At 45.0% G+C, this 19099-nt stretch overlaps 1 protein-coding gene across 7 annotated transcripts in view; it reads right to left on the reverse strand.

Annotated features, from left to right (window-relative positions):
- Nucleotides 1-1360: 1360 nt before the first annotated feature.
- Nucleotides 1361-19099, reverse strand: part of lef1 (lymphoid enhancer-binding factor 1) — a 42309-nt gene continuing 24570 nt past the window's right edge. Inside the window, exons 5-11 of one of the 7 annotated variants that reach the window (XM_082535982.1) lie at nucleotides 16939-17029; nucleotides 15702-15821; nucleotides 14761-14923; nucleotides 13803-13910; nucleotides 11938-11986; nucleotides 11304-11361; nucleotides 1361-3055 (exon numbers count right to left, since the gene is read on the reverse strand). In XM_082535982.1, the coding sequence (XP_082392108.1) occupies nucleotides 2818-3055; nucleotides 11304-11361; nucleotides 11938-11986; nucleotides 13803-13910; nucleotides 14761-14923; nucleotides 15702-15821; nucleotides 16939-17029 (827 nt within the window). In that variant the 3' untranslated portion in view covers nucleotides 1361-2817. The remainder of the gene's footprint in view (nucleotides 3056-11303; nucleotides 11362-11937; nucleotides 11987-13802; nucleotides 13911-14760; nucleotides 14924-15701; nucleotides 15822-16938; nucleotides 17030-19099) is intronic. The other 6 variants (XM_082535981.1, XM_082535980.1, XM_082535979.1 and 3 more) reach the window with 6 other exon arrangements.

Here is a 19099-nt window from a genome sequence, read left to right on the forward strand (position 1 = left end):
TTTAACTGAAGACTGTTAAATCCGATAACTGTGCAATTTTTACATCTGGAAACTTGTTACTCAACTGAAGTTTTTGTTCTTCTTTAAAGGCTCAGATACTCCAAGATTATATTTTCACAGCAGCACTGCTAGCACTACTACTTTAATATACAGTACTGTTCAAAAGTCTTGTGTCTCATTTCTTTATATTTAGCTTCCAAGAATCTTCTAGCTTGTTTGTTTGTTTGTTTTAAGTGCTCTTGAACAATAGTTCAGGCTTTCTGAAGGTCTTTCAAAGTTTTTCTTTGAACATTGGTTGCGTTTTCAGCCATTTTTGATCCAATCTTTGTACTTGGTCCAATCTTTGTTTGTTAATTGACTTAACACTGACTATTGAGTCATTCAACCATAAATGGCATCTTAAGTCAAGAGAGGTCCCTGTTATAGTTGGCAAATTACCAATTTAAAATACTATTTTTAGGGACTTAAAGCATCTTTTTGTGCTGTTATCAGCAGCTTGCTGGAAAAACACATAATTTGTTACCATTATTTTTAGTCAGATCTACACACACACACAAAAAAAAGGACAAAGTTTGACAAACAAGAAATTGAATTTTTGCACTAACAAGGTGATTTCTTAGCCAGAGAGCTGTTAGCCAAAAACCTGGCATATCACAGCATGGTGTGCAGTGTGTCCTTCAAGGATTTGAGGAAGAACAGAAGAAGTGGCAGGCAGGCAGGCAGGCATGCAGGCATGCGTGCATGCAGGCAGGCAGGCAGGCAGGCATGCATGCAGGCAGGCAGGCATGCATGCCTGCATGCATACATACATACATAAATAAAAAACTAGAGCAGATGAACGTCTACTTCCTTAAGAAACAGTTACTGTTACTGTTCACTGAACCCTCTTTAGAAATGGTCTCAGTGGAAGAGCAGCTATTAGGGGAAATGGGAATAAAAGGCTGAGGTGTGCCACATTATAAGGTCAGGAAAAAGGAACAGTTCAGCCAGTACTGAAGTATAAAGATGGCCATGCCACATATGGACTTTCAAGCTTGTTAGAACTGTACAAACTCTGTTTAATTTATGTACTACATTTCCATGTTTCTTTGCACAACTTTCAGTAAGTCTCTAGACCTCTTTCCCCATTTTCATATCACAATGCAAAGAAATTAAGGAGTTGTTCAAGACTTTTACACAGCACTGCAATTCTGCATAAATTTAGTCCCAATATTGTTGCTTGTCAGCTTCTTTAAGCCTTTTAATAAGTTTCCTCCAACGCAAAAGCAAAGCGATGTCATGTTTTATCCGTGTCACACCACCGAGTGTCACTGCTGCCTGCGAGTGCTAAAACTGCACGCTCCAATGACGACACACAGAATGTTACATCTGGCACATCTAGCTCTGGTCTTTCCACCACACAAGTGATCAAATGAGCCAATGGTGCCTTTTTATTGTTTTTCTTTAAAAAAACAAAACAAAAAAAAAACAAAACATGTTGAAACGGTTCAAATATGACCACTTGGGAAGCAAAGAAAAAAAATGCTATACCAAGATGACAGTGACCTAAAACATGAGACTTTAGAAAAAAAAAGGAATTAATCAAGTAATACTAAAAATAGAGCATTAAAATCAAGATGTTACAGAGATGTTTGCATGGAATAAACAACATGGCTAAAGACCACACTATTAGCTACCAGAGAGAAAAGACAAAAAGGTCCATTGCAATAAAAGACAGACTGTCAAGTGCTGGGGTAAATATATATTTCTGCTTCATATGTCATGTTTTAGAACAATAAAATATAGGCCTCTGAGCTGTCACTCTCGCCTTTGTCCTAATGTTGCCTGCAAAAATACCAAGAAAATTGACATAATCCTGACAGTTTAAAAAGTACACATACTGAGCATTATTTTACATCTGAGCAAGACTCGAGGTCACTATTTGTTACAAATAGTTATCAAAAGAAGCCTTAAGTTTCAATTTTCTGCAAGACGCTTCAACAAGAAAAATGGCTTTCCTGTGTCCAAAGCTTATTTTCATATATACCACTATATATATAAAAAACAAAAAACAAAAACCATATTAAACAAAGGGGAAAAATAATCACAGAAATATACACCAAGAAACTGAACAAGGGTTCAGGATACAAATAAAAGGCATTCAAAAATTATATTCAGTCTAAAATGAAAAGCAAATCCAAAATGTTGATCCTTTTTTTGCACCAACTGGTCGTCAGCAACGAACTAGAAATCTTGAGGGCGTTTCTTGGACAAGATGAGATCCCTCCATCTTCCTTAGTGCAGTCTAGAAAGAGGTGTTTGGTCAGTCAGGGATGGAGGGGTGGGGGGTGGTGGCAAACCCCCAAAATGGTCTCTCAAAAAAAAAAAAAAAAAAAAACAACAACAACAACAACAACAACAAAAAAAAAACCCAGTGAGAGAAACACAAGGGGCGGGGAAGTAAATTACAGCCTAATGAACTACACAAAGGGGAAAAAGAGGTGGCAAAATAACTTAGAATAACTTAGTAGCAGGTGTTTTGACTGTTACGGGCAGTGCAGAGTGGGGGAGGGGGGCATTTGTGCACACATCACAATTGCTGCTATTTTTCAGTGCAGTGCCACAGATTTGCAGTAAAGCCAACATTGAAAAGGAAAACTGACGAAACAAAAATAAAAAATATATATATTAAAATGAAAATAACCACACAGATGTTAACTCGATGCTTTCAGAGTGAGACGGCACGGTTACGTGAGGGTGCTCCTACTATAATCATGATTGTCTCGGTCAGTTCGGTTCAGTGTCTCTACAGCAGGCGCCTTTAGGGAGGAAGTAGAGTCAAACAGTGATTCTGGTGACGGCGGTGGCATGTGATGGTGGCAAAGGAAAGCGGGTAGGGTTAGGCAGGGTATCGACGGGGGGGTTGTGGGGTGCTGTGGGGGTTTCTCTGAGAACTGGAGGCTTCGGTTTTGGAGATTTAAGGGTCTTCATGGGATCTAACAGGCCTCCATCTCTAGCAGAGGGCCTGAAGCTGCTGCCTTTGCTTTGCATGTGGAGAAACTGTTGCGTTTTCCTCCTAGAAGAAAAGGGAATAAAAGAAATGACTCCATCTGTACACGAAAAAAAAAAAAAACCCAAAACTGCTGCATTGTGAACACCACATGCCAAAACATGAGTTATATTCACACTGTTCATCAAAAAGCAGACAAGACAAATAGAGATGACTCAGGGTGACTCCCATGTGTCTCACCATGCAAGCATGCTCCCCTTAGTTCAAGGGGGTGGGAACAAATTATCTGTCATCAGCATCTACATAATCAATCATTTGCTTTCAGTTCGTGGTGTCAAAGCTGGTTGAATGAAACTCTTTGCAGCAGTGTGGAGCCTCTGAGCTACAGAGGCCTTATAGGTCAGTGGCAGGATGTGGGCTGGTCTAGCTTTGATCTCATGTAACGTGGGGGTTGCCTTGACCCAGCTGGCAGTGCTGCGCTCTTCTTTGCTCATTCCTCCTCTCATGCTCCCTCTCTTTCTCTCTCTCTCTCTCTCTCACGCTGGGGTTGAGCGCCCAATTGTGTTTCTTCTGGTTGACATTTATGCTGCCATTGCAGGTGGGCGACGGGAAAACAAGAAAAAGGAAATTCTGGGTCTGTCTGAACACCCACGCTTCTGGTCTTGGGACAACATAAGAGCGCATTCATGGTTCTATAGGTGGTAGACAACCGTATCCCACATTAGAAAAATGCCAGCAGGTACTATTATTTGATCCCACGCTTGCAGCATATTTGTAATAGCTTCAAAGTGGCATTTATAAGCAAGTGTAGCCTATGACTGACCCCGGTCTACTGTGCCACATCAATCTGTTTTTGACAATAGACGAGGAATCACAGGTTTATGCAGAATACAGTACTTAATACATTACAAGATATCTGTGACTGCAGAAGGATTAGTGTATTATATGGATCACTATTAACTTTTAATGTGTTGCTTCATCTAATTAGCTTCCACCACTGCAAGTCCTTTTGCTACAGTGTGTTTCTTCTACTTTACAGACAGTTAACAGACTCAGAAAGTAGTACCTCCAGTCGCTCAGCTTAAAGAGTGTACTGTGAAGCAAGATTACCAAGTTAGCCAGATACACTGAGCCTAAAGACAGAAGCGGCTCTCTTTAAACCTGGATAAATCACCAAGCTAACTTATGCTAAACACATTACCTGGTCATGAGCAGATCTGAAAATCAGTTGCATCATGTTATTACTGGTTCTTTTATTAACAGCATGTTTTAAGAGTGATGTAGATTCTCTGCTGAGAGAATGTGTTTCATTGTGCGTGCAATTTGTTTAGCCATAACTTACGTAGAAAACACCAAATGATGTCCCAGCTGTAAAGTTACTGGAATTTGCCCGCATAAATGTTAGTTAGTTTCAGATTTGGTTTTTAATTTGGTGCCAGCGCATAAAGTTGCAGAGCTCCAAAAACGAACAGCTGTGATAAAATACATTAACTCGAGTAAATTTGGTTATTTTGGTTGCTCTGTGTGCTATCATCATAATCATCTGATAACATCTCCAATCTGAGTAGGGGACACTCATAGGGATCATTTTGTGGGGGGGGAAAAAAAAAAGCATTGCATGGCATGTGGAACGCCCCCTTTTTTATGTGAGCGAGTATAGAGCCCGAAGCAAAGAACTGGGCTTAACAAAGAAAGCTGATAACCACTGCCCTAAAGCCCATCACCTCTTACTGTGGATTTAGGCTTTGTCAAGCCAGCTAATGCAAAGAAAGCCTGACTGTGTTGAATTTTCTTTCAGTATACCCCTCTGTTAGGACAACCTATTAAGAGCACTTGTGTACTTTTAAAGACTATACATATTTAGTGCCCGTGTATTGCTAAAGCTGATATTAATCGACCGACCAGATGACAGTGAAGCTGATGACAGCTTGAATATTTATATTTGTGTCCAATCAAAGTTATAGCAGAACTTTATCACATAATAACAGTAGTCTTATCTTCTCAATGTGAATAATCTTGAACATGTGACTTTGGGGAAAATGTGTTCCATCTTTAACTGGAGTGTTAGAGAAAAAGCTTTGCCAAAACATAATATCCCCCTCACATCTCCAGTGTGGTGTGTTATTTACTAGTACTAGTAAAAACCAGTCATGTACAATATTTATAATTTCAAAAGCGACAGGATGTACTTATCACCCCAGCTGTGTCCCTATGAGCTCGGGTAAACCTCCACAGGGTCTGCAGTCTTAAGAGGCACGTGAGAACTGTGTCTATCATGTAAACTATGTCGCACAACAGGCACCTGACTCACAGACGCACTATCCTGCACAGGAGACTGCCATAGTTCATGTAGCTATGTTGTTAATTACCCAAACCTGCGTGGTTCAGGCAGAGGTCGACACGAGGGTGTAAAAATGTTGCGCGACTCCACTTCACAAGACCTTCATGAAATCGGCCCCGGTTCCCTGACGAGGGAAAATTGTTTGTCAAGCTGCAAAAGTGTTCTTTTCCCCTCTCGTGATCCAAGCTTGGGCTAACATAACAAAGTTAGCTTCAGTTATTGACAAGCCAAGGAAAGTTATTTTAGACCCAAGCAGCATCAAATAGAATCAGTGATCAAAGTGGAGAGGCATAGACAGAGGTGGATGGATGTCTCCTGTGACTAAAAAGATGGATGTTTTGTGAAGACGGTAGAGAAACGAAAGAGAAACAGTATTAGTTTGCTTCTCCCTCGTGGCAAAGCCGAGAGTGAAGTCAGGCGAGTGCTACTGCTGTTCGCTACATCTTAACACTTAAAACTGTCTTAAGCACACACAAACACACAAACACACAAACACGCGTCACCACGCTGACTGCTTCACCACATGTGGATAAAAGAGAATGGGACAGAGGCCACCTTTCCCAAAGAGAGCTGACCCGCGAGCGGCACAGGACAGAAACTGAAAGGAACACATGCCTCAGAGAAAAAGAGAGAGCTCCTGTTGCTTTTATTTACCTCCGCCGCCCTCCCTCTTTTCATCCTAGGATCTCAAAGCGGACCCGCACGCCCGGCCCTGCACCCAGTTTCCTGGGGAGCATTTTTCCTTCCCCCCACCGCAGACATGAAAAGCGCTGGCCTTCCTGCCTGGGGAAGAGTCCTGAGGGGTGGCGGGTGAGAAGTGTGTGTCTGCGTGTGTGTGAGTTTTTCAAAAAGAGCTAGTGCTAACAGCAGGGGTGTGTGCTTGCGTGGTGGTGGTTGGTTATAGGGGGCACCAGGCCAGTGTTTCACAAGGTCCAGCCGACACAAACACTTGGATTCAGGAGCAACTTGACCCCTCCTCTCTTCTCGCTTCCCTCCGTCTCCTCCTCCGCCTCCGTCCACATTAGTGCTCAGGAATGTTGGCCGGTCTTTTTTGCAGGAAATGAAACGATCCTCTGTTCAGAGGGTGAGTGAAGGTTTAGTCTCCCCCCTTTCTCTCTCTCTCACTCTCCCCCAATTCCTTTGCCTCTATGTGAGGGAGGGAGGGAGGGAGGGAGGAAGGAGTGGGACGAGCCCTTGCCCGGCTTTTGAAGTGTGGGAGGTTAAGATAACTGGCACGGCCTCGCGCCTCAATCGCCGCTTTCACCTCTCAGGCCGAATCAAAGCACCCGCAGCTGGGACCCACACGCCTTATAGCCCCCTGACCTCCATCCCGTCACCCCACCCACCCCTATTCCCTTCAGCTCCCCTCAATCCCAGCACAAAAGCGCTGGGGTTTCTTTTCAGTACTATTAAGGAGGAAAACATTGCTGAATTGCTAAATTACTCTAAAAATAAGTCAAGTGGAGAGTGCAGACTCTACCATGAGAGGAAAGACCCTGTGGTTGGGAGATGTGTCCACTGATGCTACTGAGCAGGAATCACCTTTTTAGACTTTCCTTGTATTGCTCTCTGACAGGGCAAGAAACAAGTACAGTTGGATGATTTTAGGCTGTAAACAAGCCAGCAGTGCAGGCAGATTACCTAAGCTGCTTTGTTTCTCAGGCCCAGACTTGAGCCTGGTGTTCTGGAGTGTCTCGGCTATGACCTTGGCCTTGTATCGCACAACCAGCTTTGGTGGCAGCTTTTCAAAGAAGCCACAGCTCTATAAAAAGTGTTACAGTGATGCTCTTAACAGCAAAAAAAAATGTTGGAAGAAAGGGGAAAAACAGTAATAGACGGCCCATTAGAAGAAACACCTGGAAGAGATGGCAATGAAAGGAAATATTCATTAAAAAAAAGGGGGGGGTGAAAACATTGGTTTGTATTGGTTCCACAAGCATTATCAGAAACGAACAGCTTAAAAAGAAATATGAGAAGCGAAAAACGTGCCTGTATAAAATATTGGAGCGTGAGGAAGGGTGGGGTCTGGCTGTGGTCAAATGGGGGAATAGGAAGAGGGGGAGTCACCCAAAAGCCCAAACCTCAGGCATGTGTGGGTGAGACTAGGGGGGAGCACAGGAGGGTGTGGGGAGGAGTGGTGAGGTGTTGCCCACATCTGAGGAGGCATTGCTGGGGGTGAAGTCTGGCCGTGTGCCCCCGCACAGCTCAGTCTGAGCCATTGCAAACCGGGGGATGTCAGGGAGGAGGGTGGTGGTGCGGCACATTCAAAGGGCCTGCACAATGACTGTTCCCTCTGCTGTGGTCTCGCTTCAAAGGGCCTCCACCGCCACTTATATTCAGCATCAGGACAGAGGAGTGGAGCAGGAAGAGGTGGAGTAGGGCGAAACGAGGCAGCGAAAACGAGTGGAAGAAGAGCTGGGATAGTCGTTTAGCCTCCTTTAATAATAAACACGACTTCCTTTTGACGCTCCGTCCTTTGCCTGCCTGCGCCGTGTTACCTGGGGCGCTTTCATTCTGATAACTCACAGATAAGCATCTCACAAGGGGAGGGTTTTATGGAGGTCACATGTTTTTTGCCTCTTCCGAGAGGCTGCAATGCCTCGAGGAGCCCCCGGAGGGGGGATGATGGAGGGGGGGTGGAGGAGAGGAAGAGAGGAAGTAGAGAAGTCATCACAAAAAAGCCATGAGACTGGACCCTCATGCTGTTACCGCAGCTGGCCAAACCACGACACAATAGGCCCGTGACTCAATCAAAACAAATTCCAGGCCCCAGTCTAAACAACAGGAGAACTACAGCTTCATTTATTCCCATGTGGAGCCTTCTACTCCGTCCCCTATCCCACCCCACCCGACCCCCCCAAGAGAAAAGAAAAAGGTGTGAAATAAGGCTGCCAAGCCAGGATAAGACAACTATGTCAGTGTGAAAGATTTTTTACTTCTGAGCGAAAACCACACACTCAACTGAGGCTTCACATGCTAAGTGCTGAGAGAGTAGTTTTACTTCACAGTGTATGCTTTGTGGAGGGGGGGGGGGGACATTTCCTACCTAAAGTAACATTAGCTGGGGCGTCACTCTGATTTAAAATCTCTCCTCCACCTCCTACCCATAACTATCCCCCCACCATTTTTTTTTTTTTTTTGGTACAGTTTTAAAAACATCCTCTGATCTCCCGCGTGCTGCTCAGAGCGAGACCCACAGTCAGTTTCGCAATCCGGATTCCTTCCCCAATTATCCCAGGTCACTAATAAGGCTGGGTGTGGAGGCACTGGGCTGTGCCGCAGTAGCCTAGAGGCTCGCTGCCAAATTGAAATGACTCTGGAAATGGAGGCAGACGCTGAATCTTGCCTAATTGCAGCCTGAGTGTGTGGCTGGCTGCTCAGATTTTGTGCAATGTGTTGAGAGTGATGAGGGTCTGAGAGAGGGAGAAGATGAGAGGCAACAAATAAAGACAGAGGGGAGGGGGGGCAGAAAATGAGGAACGGAGACTGAAGGATGAGTGGCGGTTGACTGAGATTGGGTAAACTCCGAACTCTGGAGAATGGGGTCTGCTGGGGGATTTTCTTCTGGGCCTTTTCTAGCCCTCGCTCTCCCCTAACGCGCTCGCTCCCTCCTCGCTCATCAAAGTCTTTTGACAGCTGACTTCTGGCTGCAGACATCAGAGGGAGCAGAGCTGGGGCACGACCGAGACAGACAAGAGGAGATGAGCGAGAGTGGCCACCAAAGCTTCTGCTTGAACAACACTTTCTTTTATGCTTCTGGAGCAGGGCGTGTGGTTCCAAATGACCTTTGATACACTCTGCAGATGTTCATAATGCATATCCAGGACCACCTGATTTACAAAATAAAAATATACCACCTCGTGCCTAGTTTGTGGCAACTCCCAAACAAACAAAAACTGTGAACTTGTATGCAGCTTCACGGCAACTCTGGGGGCCCTTGTTAGCCAGATTAAAAAGCCACCTTTGTTAGGAGTGTCTCCCCCATGTGAAAAAAATGTGCAGTGGCTGAAACGGGAGAAAGCCTTGGGGGCATGTAGGGGTCTCAGCCAGATAACTATCTCAAAGGCTGTGAATCAGAGGGCTTAGTCAGACAAAAGGCTAACAGCACGAGAGGAAGCAAGATGGACAGAACCAAAATAAAGAGGTGCAGAAACAGCGAAGGGGAGTTTAAAAAAAGTGCAAAAAGAGTAATTTCCACTTAGTGTAAAGAAAGGGGTGTGAGGGAAGGAGCGGCGAGAGAGACAGGCAGAAACTCTAATTTCACAATGTCAGACTAATGACTTCTCTAAGAGCCGCTGTACTGTGGTGAGAGCCAGCTGTGTGGTGGACCCACTGTTTGACATGCTAAAGATAACAAAGGGAACCGACATCACGCCATAAAATGCTGCTCTGAGGCTCAACTCCTGGCTTGCCAGGCCTTTAAAAAAGGCCATTTAATATGAAAATGCATAAAGTCAGTGCAGCACGTCACCAGAATATTCTTCATCACAACCGTCCAAATGTTGAACCTCCGTACAATAGAGGTGTTCACAACAGAGTCCCCAAAATTAACTCGTTATCAGATTTCTTTGCAGATTCTGCATAACGGGGGAGAGACAGATGGGTTAGAGGCGCGGACAGATGAAAAGGAATAGACAAACGAGTTCATTTAAAGATGCTTTTTGGCGTCTACAGCAAGCTAACCTCAATCCAGCTCTTTGGGATCTGCATAAATTGAGGGCTTGGGGAGTTGTGGCAGTATCCTTGGTATTATGCATATTAGTTTAAGGCTGTCACTGAGAATCAGCAAGGGTGTCCATCCCGCTGCGGCTAGGCACTGCTAATTATTGGATCAGAGATAAAGTGCTTTTTAGCGCTTGCGCTCTCTGTTCCTTGAAAACTGGCTGTGGTCACCAAAAAAGGAAAGAGACAGAGAAAGAAAAGAAAAGCCCAATTTTGGGTTCGCAGAGCCACTGGGTCAGGAATCGATCAAGTGGAAAACCTTTGTGTGGTTAGGGGTGATTTTGACGTAAGACCAGATTTGTCACATCTGCCCGGCTTTTTCTGCTGCCAAAAGGAAGCGGAATAACAGGATGCTACCAGACTCTCAGGGAGGGAGAGAAGCGACTCAAGGAGAGTCAGGAAGATCGAGAGGGGGGAATAGAGTTGCCTTTACCACATACTGGGACTAGTAATCCTCCTCTTAAGAAAAAGAAAAAAAGAAGAAAAAAGGACAGGTGACAATTCAGTGAGGCCTTTCTTGACATTTGGTGTGGATCGATATCTCTCTACGTATTGATAACGTGTTGAAAAAGCAAGGGAGCGAGAGACTACATTGTGCCTTTGTTATGAGAGCATTATAGACACCCTGAAAGCCCAGATACCATGAAATCTTATTAAAGGTATAGCATCTCATTAAGTTCCTGCCAGACAAGCTGCTGGATCCTGCCCTGCTTCACAAAGACGCAGAGAAAGACAACACATGTAGCCCATATGGGGCTGAGCTGATATCCTAGCCTCCACCAGAGCAAAAAAAAAAAAAAGTTTCAGATGTATTATTTATGCCATGTTTAGAAAACACTGAGTTCATGAGCTGCATGATTTATTAAGCAATATTTTTAGTTTATTTGGACACTTTTACCCCCGAATAGCATACGAGTTCTCATCCAACCAGCTCACAAAGACACTGAACTGACCAGTACATGCATACGCTTGCATGCAGAAAATTTAATGTATATTGTGTTGAGGCCATTGAGCAAACCACACACACGCACACACAAACCACAATCCCTCTTCAGGCCTTAACACAGCTGACACAATGACTATGGCAAGGTTAGGGTGGACCTTTTTAGGATTAGTCTGTGAGCACATACTCTCTCAAAGTCAGTGTTTAGCAGTTTTTTTTAAAGAACAAAATGAAGGATAAAGAAAAAGCTTGACATATATCAAACTGGACCAGACAGGGAGGGCATAGAGGTGGGGGGGTTGTCTTACCATATTCTCAGATGTACGCCGTTTTCATTCTCTGGCCTGTACCTGCAGAAAATTGCATCTTTAAAAAAAAAAAAAAAAAGGGTATCCGGACGGCAAAAGATCATAACCGTCCATCTGGCCTATACAGTTGTACAGACCAAAAGGAAGTACTGACATTTTACTTAAGAAGTAATTCTCAGTGGATTACAGTTGCAGTGCTAAGGAAGAGGCTCAGAAGCGCAGCTAAACAAGGTCAGCAGAAAGACACACTGTAGAGCAGCAGGCAAACAAATAATGCAAAGCCCAGAAATCCGTAAGCAGTCGTATAGAATGGACAGACTAATCCCAAAGTAGGTGTAATATGAGAAGACAGGGATAGAGACATATAAATGAAGGGGTGTACACAAGTCAAGTTTGAGGCTAGACTGAGCATAGTGAGTGGGTTAGTTTGGTTAGTCTGATTCTACTAGCTGTCAGTCAATGAGAGGTTAGTGGTTTGTTTCACAGGGCGAACATTACTGCAAATGCGACAATTTGCTGTAAAACACGACCCCACAGAAAGATGGTGGAAGTGATTCCCAACTGCACAATGAAACCAACAAACAACGGCGTTTCCCAAATGAGCGAGGAGGCAGGAGTTGGAAGCGTCTCTTACCTGTGGCCGATTCCTGCATCTTTTCCCTCTTCCGCTTCTTCTTCTTTCCCTAAAAAATATACAGAGGAACGCATAAAGTGTGGCTCCAGCACTCACGCTCACTAGACCACTCTTGATATCCTGCTGCTGACTGCCATGTTCACTCATCCCCTGCTGGGCATCCAACCAGCATCAACCCAGACTCTGGACTCCACCACAAACTGCGACACTGAGGGACGGGCCGATGGAGAGCCGGATCTCGTATCAAGTGTGCTCTACCTCCTCTCGACCGCTTTTCCATAGTCTTCAGGCCTGTTGAAGTGTGGCCATTCCCGGCCGAGTGCAAGTTCTGCTGTTTTGACAGCTCTGTGTCTAGCTTTGAAGTCCCCCCCCCCCCCTTGTATTTTTTAAATGACAAACATTAACATGAAGTGCAATTAAAAACGCTCACTGCAATTAGGCTGTGAAGAGTAGCACTCGTTTTTCCAGTGAGGTGGTGGGAGTGCGTAAGGATTTTTTAGCTTATGCTAAATCCCCAGGGGGGAGACTATAGGTATAGATAGCAGTGTAGAGTCGTTTTAGTCAAATATGAGCAGCACTTTGGTTTCCTGCTGCAAAGTCTGCTAATCCACTTATTCATGAGCTAATCTGCCTTCTACTGCCGCGGCAGACAGGGAAGAAGAGAAGCTGAGTGAGTGTGGGTGAGAGAAAGGGTGGGGAGAGATAGGAGGGGGTGCACGGCAAAACTATGAATGATACGCGATTTTTCCACGCCAGTGTGTTGCCTATTTTGGGTGTTTCCAGGCACGATGCTCTGTCTGTAATACTGTGATTGTGGGAGCGGTCACAGAATAACTAATTCCAGAAGGATACACCATCTACTTTGCACTACCCATTATCGTTACCTTCGTCGTGTGCCACATAGAAAGCCATTCCTCTAACCCCCTTCTAAACATCGAAACTACTGAGAAAACAGGAAATTCAACAGGATCCGGCCCAAATGTCACCAATGCAGTGATGATGCGCATCTTTAACTCTGCTGTGCTTCACTGGGAGCAGAGCTATGAACAATCCCCCGCCCCACACACACACACCCCACCTCAGCGAGGCATTTTGGCAGTGGAGCCGTGGAGGCAGAAGGAGGAGGGATGCTGTCGGTGTCCGAGGGGAGGCAGATAAACACCACAAAGCACTTTGGTGGTGGAGTGAATGTGAGTGCTGGAGCCACACTTTTAAATAAAGGCTGGTGCTCTCTCTCTCTCCCAAACACACACACTCACAAAGATTCATACACGTCACACGTCACTCAATAACACATTTAGACTCTCATCCAGCAGCACGTAAGTACACATAAATGCTGTAACAATAAACACAGGCTTCATCCTAAAAATCCAGCTGAACCGCCCAGATTCACAAACAAAAAAACAAAAACAAAAAAACGGGCAGCTGGGGGAGCAGAGGTTGCTACTGCTGAACGCCGCATGTATAATCCAGCCTCCTCGACTCAGTCTAACAGTTGCTTTCTACATCCGAAGCCGATATGGAACATCAAAGAGCGCCGTAACCATTACCAGGCAATTTTCACTCACAATGGCAATATTAGTGTCCGTGGTACTGCAATCCATTTTAGTGTGGATGGCACTATAACAGTGAATCACAGTGTTATGAATTACACATTAGGCTGAAACAAAGGGTCTACAAATGGACCCCATTAGCATGGAGGAGGACTGGTGCAAATTAGTGTGTTGGTGTGTGTGTGTGTCATTCCTGTGTGGCATTTTAAGAGCAAGTCATGCAACGCTGACATAAAGAAACATGAATCAACACAAACACATTCGCACATGCACGCACACGCACCTCTGTCAGTCTGTTCTGTTGATACTCACATAGTTGTCTCGAGCGGACCAGCCTGGGTAGAGCTGCATGTGGAGCTGCCGTTCCTTGCGGGCTAACTCGTAATACTTAGCTTGCTCTTCTCGAGATAAAGCATGCCACTGTTTCAGTACAAAGGAGATTAAGGGGGAGGAAAAAAAAATAGCATACAGTCAATTACTGGCATGCACTTGCATGTTCTCTGCGTAGAGGCGTGCGCTGGTGTTTTGGTATAGAAGGGGGAAAAAACTTTTCAACTTCCACATGTGTATAAAAGGAAAAAAAGCGGGGGGGATGAAAGACACAAAGAAGAAGGGGGGGGGGGGGGGGACATGATGAAGAGATTAACATGCGCAAGAGTGAGAGAAAGAGAGAAAAAAGTAGGGGAGAGGGGGGTGGAGACAAGAAGGGGGGGGGACTTTGATTTCTTATGAAAACACTGCTTCCAATTTAGCAGTGCTTTTTATTCAAACTATGTCAGCAAGCAATTACCCTACGCAGGCCACAAACTAGGCTTTGCTGTGGCTGGCTGCCTCAACCGCCAGGCCTATTCGTTAAGGCTTTTAACATGGCTCTGTGGTTCCATTCTTTTCCCAATCCTCAAAAGGAACAAATTTTGTCATTTCCAACCGTGCCATTATACAGGCATATTTTATTAAAGCCAATCTGATTAAATGTTAGTTAGACAGGCAGCCCATGTCTGTGCTGTTGAAAGACAGAGAGAGGTGGGTGTGGGGCTTTAGGGGGAAAGTGGAAGTAATTGGCTTGAGTATCATCAGGGCAATAATCACAACCAGTTTATAAAGACTGCTAATAAAGGGGAGAAATCATTGCACTTTTTCAGCTAATCGAGCAGCCTCCTCAGAGAACATGACATAAACTATGATCTCACCGCGATTCAGCAAAGATAAACTCGGGGGAAAAAAAGAAAGAAAGCTAGAGATCGGCGTATAGGTATACTGCGCGACCCACCCTTCGTCCCAGGATCTGATTGATGGCGGCGCTCTCCTTCAGCGTGCACTCGGCAACCACGTTCGCACGCATCTCTTTCATGTAGAGCATGAAGGCGTTTAGCGGCTTTTTGATGTGCGGTCTTTTGGGCTCCTGCTCCTTTCTCTGTTCGTGCTGCGGCTTCCTGTAGAGAAACGGAATACGACAACAAAGTGGAGGAGGTGAGAAAGAGAAAACACTAAAAAAGTTAGAAAATAAGCAAAATAAATTCAAGTCCAAAGCAACGGGAGAAGGAAATTATGTTGCCGCCGTGGCGACAAAAGCAGCCAGGGTCTGGCTGCACTCAACCAATGGCGAGGCAGCGTGAGAGGGGCTGCCACGCCATGGGCCCCGGCCTCTTTAATCATGTGCAGTTGTATAGTTGCAGCCCTTCATGCAGAGAGATTACTTCACCAGTAATGGCAACCAAACTTTCTTGTCCGCAGCACACTGGTGAATACTTAAAACCAAATGCTCTCGCGCTAAAAGAAAACACTGCTCGACTTACTTTCTAACAACCTTTTTGATACCAGTACAGTCTTGGTAGGAGGATGTCCATGAATAATGGAAATATCAGTGATAACCACTTCAGGGCTCTTACAGCACTTCCCACTGCACACGCTGGGGATGTGAATTCTTAGCACTAATCTAGGACCTGTATCTGTTGTCAGCTAAGAGTGTTGTGATCCCAGAGGCCAAATGAAGCATAGGCCTGTTATCAGCAGAGCGTGGGCCCTCGCCATTTATCTGCTCACATCAAGAGAAAGAGAACAAGGCATTGGGAGAGGGTTTGCTGAGCATCGCCCTCCTGTAGCGAGTGGAGGAGAACACAAATACCTGGAAGTTTGTTGTGTCAAAAAATGCTGATAGAGGAGTGACAGCACAAGCTTTAAGGTAATATTTTTTGTGTTTGCAGGACTCACATGTGCATGATGTCACCGTCATGAGGCGGCTCCTGTTTGACCTGTGGGTTGACAATGGCCGGGTGAGGGATTCCTGTGGCGTGAGGACCTGGGGGACCTGGCACCATGTGGTGCGGGAACCTGCAATAACAGGACATTTTGATTATTAAAGACTAAGAAGAGGATCAGAGGAGTGGAAAATATCTTCCAAATGGCATTAAAGTGAGAAAAAAAGACTGGGAACTGTTTTATATGACTTTAGAAATTGTCACACACGCCATACGCATGACTGCATATGGCGTGTGTGACAATTGCATGACTATAGCCAATGATTGGTTACGCCTCAAGAACAAGCGTCTCTTTCACCGTGTTTTTACGCTTGTCACATTTCAGAATTTGTGGTTAGATCTCACTTTTTAACTTTTCTATCAATAGTTTATAATATTGTTAGATTTTAACAACATGGTTATAGCTTCTCTTTAATGAATGAATAAAAAAATTAAAGTGAAGTGTCAAACAACATGGTTCTAAAGTGCAAATGCACCACTCCCTCAGTCTAACAGCCTTGTTGCTAGGTATAGACTCTGCCTAGGAAACCAAAAATCAGTGGGTGTAGAAAAACAGGGATTTGTTTTTAAATAAAACAGCCGCCTGTCCTTAGCCTAACTCCTTAAATCAAAAGTGAGTTAGTCAGATTTACAAGGGCATGAGGAGGAAAGGTGGTGGAGACTTCTGGTCATGTGTGATCAAGTGTCCTGCTCGTGGACGTTACATCTGTCTTCACTCAGTGTTTGCCCTAAAGCCAGCAGAGTAAGAGATAGTGAGGAAAGTGAGAGAGATATGTTTGGGGGATAGGGAAAAAAAGCACAGGAAGTAACAAGGATGCAGTGGAACAGGACTAAAGAAAAGCACTTGAAGTAAGTCTCAGAAAGAAAGAAAGAGAGAGAAGCGCTTCCAGAAAGCTTTGATAATGGTTAAGCAGCCATATGGCTATGCAGGGGCACGAATGCGGTGATGTATTTGACATGTGCTGGGCACACAGTCGAGTGGTGTGGCTGTGGCCACAGCAGCGCAGCACAAACCACCGGAGGCGGACCTCCCAGAGGAAGCTGCTGTTCCAGGCCAGTACTTCTCTATTCAGTACACAAAGCCGGTACAGTGTCACTGTCCATAAGATGTAAAAACGCTGCATAGTTTCTGGTCCCTTTTTGCATGAATCAGTCGTGCAGGCTTTTGCTTTAATCTGCCTGTGACTCACCATCCCAGCTGTGATGTGAGCTGCCCCACTCCTCCAGGAGACAAGGAGTAGAAGTTGGGCATGTCTGGTCCGGGGTGATGCCTGGGCATTCCTGGTCAAAGAAAAGAAGAAAAAAAAAGCAACACACAACTATTAGATAGGCAGAATGCAGATAAGGAGGAAACAGCGCAAGCAGCAGGTTAGCAAAAAAAAAAAAAAAAAAAAAAATCCCTTACAGACATATTTTAGCGATTATTCAAGAAGTGTGTGTGTGTGTGTGTGTGTGTGTGTGTATAAAGTTGGGATTATCATCGGGTTTGCATATTCCTCAGTCATACATTCTGGTTAAAGTCATGAACTGCCAGTTTCGGAACAGGGCACACACCGGGGCATCAGCATGGCTTCTTGACCTCACATTATCAACCCGTGAAAGGGGCGGATAATATTTTCCCCGCTTAAGCTCGACTCCTTCCAGTGTGTTTCAGCATCTTTAAGCTGGATAATTGAGGCTTCATCTTTATGACAGAGGCTGTGGCTCTCCCTGTAGACACAGGATTGACACAGACTAGCTGTCTGTGGATCTCCAGGACTAAGCTCCTCTATCTCCAGCTCGCCTGCTCTTGTTGGGCTTCAAGGTCAAGGGGTATCTTTCTGTGAGAAGACTTAGTGAGAAATGGGCTGCGGGGCGACGAACGTTTAACATCTGTAAGGTCTCATGGTTTTTTGTCTTAACACACATTTTTCCCCCCTTCTTATTTCACAGTTGTGCAAGTAACAATAAAAGTCGGAAGATATCAGCAAATACTGTTTATACACAGGCAACTGGAATGTGCCTACATGTGTGCTCACGCAGACACACACACAAAGAAAAGAGGGCAAATGCCTCCAGATTAACACCATTTTCTAATCCCTGCTGGAGCCAGCCTTTTCTCCCTGCCTCTATCTTTTCTCTTCCTCCTTCTCTCTCTCTCCAGGCTGGGGTCTGAAGGGGGCCTCCCTCCTCAGAGAGGCTGGCCGAGTGGGAGGCTTATATCTCCAAAGCCAGTGTAGCAACGCTGGATTCATAGCACGGATAGCGCTACTCCCCTGCCTACTAATCCACCACCTAACACTCCTTTAGGGCTCTCCTGAGTGCAGAAGAGAAGCAGGCGATGGCTGAAGCAGCAGGGGAAGAAGAGAGCGCCCCGGCGTGTTAACCTTGTCACTCACACCCCTAAGGTGCCTAATTACTCACTCCCCCCTTTTCAGTTCCCGTTGACATCCCGACAAAGCTTCACGCTCCCGTTTCCACTCTGAACATGTGACACCGATGTGACTGTCACCATAAAAAACAAACAAACAAACAAACAAAAAAGAGGATTAAAAAAAAGTATTCACTAATCAAATTCATGCTATATGTCTTTACCCCCCCACCCCACCCCAGACAAACCTCCCACTACCCTCCCCTCCGCTCGACCTTCCATCCCTCATTGCAGGCCTTGTGCATATTAGGGCTCATAATGAGAAAATCCATGATTGTTTTTCATAATTAACGAGCAGATCAAAGTCTGAGCCCACTAAGGAGTTCAGAGCGGCAAATGGTCGATATGTGTGAGAGAGAGAGGAAGAGACAGAGAGAGAGAGGAAGAAAAAAAGAGAATAAGAGAGATTTCGTTTTAAGCATTTTGGCTTAGCTCTTCTGATATCCACACACATGAATATGCCTAGGGAAATCATTTGCTGCTAATTCTGCAACCAGATCGCTTGGACATGGATTTCTGTTGGGCTGCGGGTGCAAAAAGATCAAATAGCACGAAAAAAAAAAAAGAAGGAGAAGAAGGACCTCCAGGGCTCCTTTCAGCTCTTGATTGTCAGAGACCCAACGTGAACAGTGAAACGGGTGTGAAGCGTTTTTCCTCAGACTGTACAACGTGACAACACAACTGTTAAATCTTCCGTGCCTTCGTTATTTCCTTCTGCTACCTGTTTATCCTCTCCTGCCTCGACAAAACATGTCAGACGTGTGATTTTTCTGACATATGTGGAGCACTGTTTCGTTAAATGTCCCCGCTCCCTTCATCTCTGCTACTCTGTGTACTCCTGTGCTCATTTCCACATTGTTATTTATAGCTGGTCCCTCAGAACCTCCGAGCCTCAACATCATCATCGTCATCATCATCATCGCCCACATCTTGTCTGATCC

The sequence above is a fragment of the Aulonocara stuartgranti genome (genome assembly GCF_965226115.1).
Source record: "Aulonocara stuartgranti genome assembly, chromosome: 6".
NCBI classification, from domain to species: domain Eukaryota; kingdom Metazoa; phylum Chordata; class Actinopteri; order Cichliformes; family Cichlidae; genus Aulonocara; species Aulonocara stuartgranti.